We start from the raw sequence: 7,216 nt of genomic DNA on the forward strand, positions 1-7,216 counted from the left end.
CAACTCTTTTGATATTGAAAAACTAAAACTTTTGTGTGCATGTGTACCGAACAAGGGCACCAAAATGGTGGTAAGAGCGATTTTTCTATATTATCTTTATATTGTAACCAAAAACCTAATAATTTACTGGCGTGTAAAAAGACGATATCATTTGGCTTAAGCTTTAAACGCGTAAAATGTGGCCTTTTTAAAACAACTAAGGGAGCAGCCGCTTCCCACTTGACGCTAACCTTCATCCATAATTTCAAGTTAAACACGATCTTAAGACTACGAAGGCTACGTATCTACAACATAAGTGATTCAACAAATTTAATAATAATTTATAATAAAAACAGCTTCTATATTTTTCATTGTTAAAAATAAAATTTTAATTTAAACAGTAGGGCTATTACCATTTTGATCAAGATTTATATTAAAAATTAAAGTTAACTATTGTTCCAAATGGTATTCAAAATATTTAAACGCAAGTTTTACGCTGCTTATGCTCCAGTTATTTTAAACAATAAATTTCTCTTTAATAAAACATTTTCTCTACTGTGTTATCTCGGTACTGCCATGAATGCGACGTTTAATGCATATGTGTAAATGTTGCTTAAATAACAAATTTAGCACTACTATCCTGAATTTCACAACATATGTTGAAAAAAAAATCTGGCATAAAATTTACTAAAATTAAAAGCTGTAAATGGTTATTATACAATATTTTTTGTTTTGCTATCTATCATTAGATAATATAACAAAAAAGTCCGAACAAATATTTTTTCAATACAATACTCAAAATTGTTTACCTTTATAAAAAATAATGTAATCCTAGCCATATAATGCGTAAGGTATGTACATATGTTCATGCTAGCAAATATGGTTATCAGTTTAATTTTAAAAATATAGTACGTGTATACAGCTCATCTATCTTTAAAATATTCTTATTTATTCATTGCTGTAATTAAAGAATAATTAACATCTTAAAATTTATAGTTCAATAAATTACTAGCTGTACAGATACCATGCAATTAGAATTTATAAAAATATGTTAAGACACTGTCTTAGCTTAAATTTTTAAAATTAATCAATATTACGAACCACAACATTGTTAAAGCGCATTTACAACTGCAATTTATAAAACACGTCTTCGAATTACGAGAGACGTAAATTTTTTAAGTCCGAAAGACGTGTCGGCGAGAAAACGACCCTCCTAATTAATCCTCTTCAATTTACGTCGGACTCAGGCTGAAAGTCGCTCAAGACTGAACATCTTTGAGGTCGGTCACGAACTCGGCCCGGGTTAATTAGGGATCTTAGAAATAAATTATTAAAATTGCACCTGGGGACATTCTGGCACCAGTCGTTCACTGACGCAGCCTTTTGCCGTTGAAAAGATTAAAAAAATATATTAGGCAAGAAAAAGCAACAAAGATAATCCGTCTTTGGGAGCGACCGTAGCGGGAAGCTTAAACGCTGTAGCTTTTCCTTGGACGAGAGCGGAAAAACGAAACATTGAAAAAGTGCAACTGGCAAAAGCTTAATGCAACAGGAACTTGCCTCGTCTAGTGGCAATAAAACTGAACCAACGAAAAACCCAAACCCCTCTCTAGCATTATGTAATATTTTATAAGATGACACACGGCACCGTGAATAAAGTGTTTTATTTATTTGTTTTTATTTTATTAAGGATTTTTATTTATAGTACTAGCCTGTTGTCCTGTCTAAAAGCGCTTATTTATGCTTAAAATAAATAAACGTACTTGATTTATTATATTGATTAAATAAACCTTGAATATGCTTTAAATTTTATCAATATTATATTAAGCTTTCTAGTTTTGAGATCTAGTGCTGTGACTGTGAAATTTTTTTATATATTTTATGGCACAATGATTTAATGTTTACCAATATAAACATTAGATTTTTCATGGCTAGGTTAGGTTAGATTAGGTTAATTTTATAAATAAAACTATAATGGTTTAAGTTTAAAAAAATCTAGTTTACGTTAAAAAAAATATAATAGTGTTCGTTTATAATAAATCATTAGCTTAAAAACTTTTTTTAAAAAGTGTCAAAATAGGTGTATTAAATCAGATAAAAGGGTAAAAACAATTACCTTTGCTAGCGAGCAATACTAAGAAGTACTTATGTGATAAGCGTAAAACTGCTGTAAATATTACTAAATATTTAGTGAGTATTTGCAAAGCATTTGCTAAATTAATAAATATGGAAAGAAGTGTATGCAATCGTAGATCTGCCAAAAAAAGTAATTGACTTAATATGCAAAAAATGACAGAAAAAAAATCTTCAGGTAACTGCAAATTCAAAGAGTCAAATGATTAATAAGTGCTTCTTATATTTTAGAACGACATGTATCCACTTAATCTAAAGAACGTCTCTGATGGAAAAGCACATAGGCTTAAATTTAGACTAAACCCTAATGAATAAGAAACTTTATCTCAATATTAATTATTACAGAATATAAAAGATCACATAAAAAAATTTTCACAACCCAATGAGTAAAAAAAAAGTCATTGAAAAAATATGCCATGAGCTCGTTGAATTCTTGATTAATTCTAATTATTGCGTTTTTGTGATTTAGCCCTTACAAGCTAATAAAAATTGCCGTTCTAACTTTATCATATTTTAGTTTATAAAAATAATATGAAATTACTACAAACATTGAAAAAAAAGTTTGTAGAAATGTTAGGAATATATGGGATTTTTTTTTATCGAAAGTATGCAGAACAAAATTACTGTTCTCAGTTTGATCACTATATAAATACAAACATAACGTCTCTTTTTTTTGTATATCTCAGTTCCTTTGCATGAGCCATTTTCTGGGTAACTATTTAATGTATTTAATTATTCTCCTTTTTATTTTTTGAGGAAAAAAATTCCGTCAGACTTACTCTGACTTACATATTAAAGTTCTTTTGAATTCAAGCCAAGCAGAGCTACGCCAAGTATCGAGCAAGATCTAAAAGACCAAGGGAGAAGCTGCTACCCACTTCACATCAATTCTGATCCAGCTACAAAGTGCGAAACCCAGAGTTGAACTCGATTTTTAAGGACATGAGACACATGTTACAAATTAAATAATAATTTTAATTGAAATGACTGCCTTTCACATAAAAATAAATGCGTAAATCCCAGGTCTGTACATAAATGATATCTTTAATTTTATTACGCTTTAAGAAAATTGGGATAAACTATACAAATATCTGTTTTAATTATGAATTATTGCTCTTTGAAAATCAACATAAAACTTAATCCATATGTCTTATCTCTATCTCTTAAGATTTTAGGATTAAGGTTAATTTTTTTATAAACTATTTCTATATTTATCTGAAATACTATTTTTTAGTTTTTAAGTCTTAAGGGTTGAATTGTTTTATTTAATTTTTACTACTTTTATGGAATATAATCACAAATTAATATGTTATTTTACATGTTTACATGTGCTTACTCAAATACGTAATTTTTTAAACAATCACGAATGTATATTATAAACTTCGCACATATATCGAGAGTAGAAAAAGGCGTGACGAATGCCATCTACGTGTGTAATAAAAGTGATTGTATAAAGTCATATCGTTCGCATTACGACTACGAAAGCAATGGTTCGAAAAAAGGATACGAGAACATGTCGCAAAAAATAAATAATAATAGACGTACACGTATGTGTACATATACACATGACGCCCGGCACTTTCACGTTTACGTATGAAAAAATACGTGACGCGCGACAAGGCAGCCGATGTAAAGCTCGTATTTTATGCGCTCGCTTTTTTTTTAAAGCTTCGCGTTCTTTTTTTGCTGATATTCTAATGCGTAATTGTTACGCTGGTGTACGAAAGCGTAATTGTTTTACGGTATACACATACGTGATAAATGCGCGAATGAGTTATGAGTTTCGTTTCCGTGCTATAACAAGAACGTGAAGACGTCGCATACGTAAAAATACGTGATAAACGACCGTTCAAAAGAACTATTCATCATAAAATAATGAACCACTTACAAAATTCACCCGTGAAAAATATTACTACGGTGCTTCGAGATTAATAAATAATTATTATTAATATCACTTTCACAGTGCCAGTTAAAAAATAATCTAAATAAAATGTATAGTCATTGTTTTAGCTTAGACACGGCACCAAAATAATTAATATTTTGACCTTTCACAATTTTCTAAACAAGGTAGGTTAGGGTTGATGTTTAATTCGATTTACAGCTTGATTCATATCAAATTATAGTCATTGCCAAAACGGCGTGTCACTATCGCCTAAGTGGCTTAGCCGAGCATTCAATCATTTAGTTCCAGCAGCTGGCGTTGCAGCATTTAGGTATATTCGCACGAACAAATACCGGATAGCTGGTTCTCGGCGGCAATGTGCCAATTGCACAAATGACAAAGTCGCCGTAAACCGACGTCACCTGCTATGTCATTTCGCAGTAAAGGGAAACTAACCGCACAAAAGGGCTAAAATCCGCTTAGGAGCAGACTTGCGATAAATATGACCATAAAGGGTTATAATAAGTCTTAAGTAGACTTTCTAAAGTATTTGCAAAAATTTTAATAATATTCTTTATGTTATTTTTTCTACAAATCGTATACTTTATGGGCAACAATTTAATAACAACATAAAACGTTGGTGATTATAATTTAAGAAAATAAACTAAAAAACCATATACAATTTAAGCGTAAGAAAAAGAAAAAAAACTACCGTCCGTAATTCGTCGATAATTCGTTGATGGTTTATTTATTATAAACCATGAAACGTCAGTTAACGTATTAAACTTCTTGATTTGTAATTTTATCCGTCAAATTTAAATACAAAATTTATCTTTTCAATATTTCTGTAACTATTGATCTATTTTCAACGAAATTTAAAAATAAGCGATAAAATAAGGATCTAGGACAATTTTTCGCAAGCTAGTTTAATGGTTATGGTGGTAATAATTATTTTTATCATCGCTTGAATTATTTTTAGGTAATTTTGTAAACTATTATTGTTTGATCTTTTATTGTAAGATTAAATTTTAATTATCGAATCTTCAAATTTTCACCATGATAATGCAATGTACAATAATTGTACACAATTCACCTATACCTCGCTATACGGCCGCTCTTAATACGGCCTTTCGCTATAACGGCCCTCTTCAATTAAGGCACGTTTTCGATTTACGGCCTAAAATGTTTCGCTATAACGGTAAAAAAACTTTTTTTCGATGTCGATTTTAAAAAAAAATTAAAAATAGATTTAACTTGCATAATTTTAAAATGAGAGGTGAAGCAGCTAGCGCCGATGAGGCATCTAAGGAATATCCCAACATTTTAAAGGGAATTATTGAAAGAGGTCAGTCCACTCTGTGCTGTTGACGCGAGCGGTCGCATTCGCGCTTCGCTCCGTTATCGTACGAAGGACACCCCCGCTACCGTTCTGCAACGATAGACACGCCACTGCAATTAGCTACAAAGACAGCGCCATGAAGAAGGCGCAGACGCGCAAGCGTTCTCTTGGAACGTTGAAGGCGTACCTAAACGCCTCACAATCAACTTCAGGCCTGCCAGACCACGAGTGGCAGGTACCCAAAAAGACATCGAAAGTTTCCCAGGATGCTAAGATGCCTCCGACCACGAGCCAAAACAGGTATGAAAAGCTTCCCGAAGTGATCGAAAGGAAGCAGCAGAGGATACCGCCTGTGATCGTAGAGATCACGGGAACACACCTCCAGACGATCGACTTAATTAAGTCGATCACAAAAACATCGAACTTCTCGTTGCGATACACGGGAAGTGGCAATGTGTCAGTACTTTGCGCGTCGTTTGAAGCACGCGCGTTGTTAATGGATGGACTGAAGGGCCAACGCGCCTTTCACACATTCACCGCCGACGACGATAAAACAGTGAAATCCGTGCTGAGAGGGCTCCCAGAGGTCCCCACCGAAGACATTGCCGCAGATCTCGAACGTCAAGGACTTAGCGTCGTCAAGGTGACGGCAATGAAGACCAAGACCGAGAAACAAGGAGACTCCAGGCTCTACCTTGTCCAGTTTCCGGCTAATACAACAACGAGCACTATAAGAAGCATCCGGTACGTTTGCTTCACCAAGGCCACGCTTGAAAAGTACAAGCGTAATAAGTTGCATTTAACGCAATGTTTCAGGTGTCAACAATTCGGCCACGCTGCAAGAAATTGTCAACGAGCTCCCAGGTGCGTCAAATGCCCCGGAAACCACGCCACGAACGAGTGCTCTAAGAAGGACCGAGAAGCACCCGCCATCTGCACTGGTTGTGGAGGAGACCATCCGGCCAATTTTAAGGACTGCCCTCGTAGGTTAGAATACCTACAGAAAACTCAGAAGAGACAACAGAGACCGACTCCCACTGTTCACTCGTCGCAGCCGAACAACATATTCAACCTCGAGCAAGCGCAATTTCCTGCACTGAAACCAACGAAACCAGCGTTGGTAAAAACCTCAACCACCCCAGCAGTGATCTCATCAGCCACTTCATGGAACGCCCAGGTTGGCGCCGCACCAGCACCAATAAACAAGGCGCCACAACGTCCCCAAACCAGGCAGCCTGAGGAGCCCCTCTCAGACACAATGCCAACTTCAGAGCTACGCAGGATGTTGCTCGTCCTTCAAGAAATCAGGACCAAGGCTGGAAAGTGTGCCAGCAAAATGGAGATCGCCTTGATGATGGTCGAATATCTCGATGTGCTCTTCTAAGGTGGGGCTCAACGTTTTGACGTGGAATTCACGCGGATTCCGAAATAAAACTGGAGAACTGGAACTGCTGATCAGTGAGTACAAAATTGATATTGTCGTAATCACCGAATCTTACCTCAAACCACACGTCAACGTTTTTATACCGAACTTTGTCTGCCTCCGGAGGGACCGTCTCTCAAGGCCAGGCGGAGGGGTCGCGATATTTGTAAAAAAATCAATTAAACACGCGCGCATTACAACAAACACGACTTATCTTGAAACTGTCGCGATACAAATTAAACACGATAATAAATTAATAATAATTGTCGCGGGGTATAATTCTCCCGGTGACAGGTTGCTTCGAGGTGACCTTGATGATGTGTTTCGTCTTGGAGAATCCGTGATATTAACTGGAGACTTTAACGCGAGACACATGCATTGGGATTGCCCCGGTGCGAATCGATCCGGTAAATTAATCTTTGATTATTTACACGATACGGACACTACTGTAAATTTTCCG

General features: G+C 35.2%; 1 protein-coding gene across 1 annotated transcript; it reads left to right on the top strand.

Moving 5' to 3' along the window:
• The first annotated feature begins 5,449 nt into the window (after positions 1–5,449).
• LOC148238895 (uncharacterized) lies at positions 5,450–6,958 on the top strand. The gene is made up of 2 exons (XM_088191418.1): positions 5,450–6,077; positions 6,150–6,958. The coding sequence occupies exons 1-2, from the start codon at positions 5,470–5,472 to the stop codon at positions 6,715–6,717; spliced, it is 1,176 nt and encodes a 391-aa protein (XP_088047544.1). The 5' UTR covers positions 5,450–5,469; the 3' UTR covers positions 6,718–6,958.
• Positions 6,959–7,216: the final 258 nt, after the last annotated feature.

This window comes from Plectrocnemia conspersa, unplaced genomic scaffold (genome assembly GCF_051122295.1).
Source record: "Plectrocnemia conspersa isolate PC_06_02 unplaced genomic scaffold, ASM5112229v1 ptg000001l, whole genome shotgun sequence".
Classification (NCBI taxonomy): domain Eukaryota; kingdom Metazoa; phylum Arthropoda; class Insecta; order Trichoptera; family Polycentropodidae; genus Plectrocnemia; species Plectrocnemia conspersa.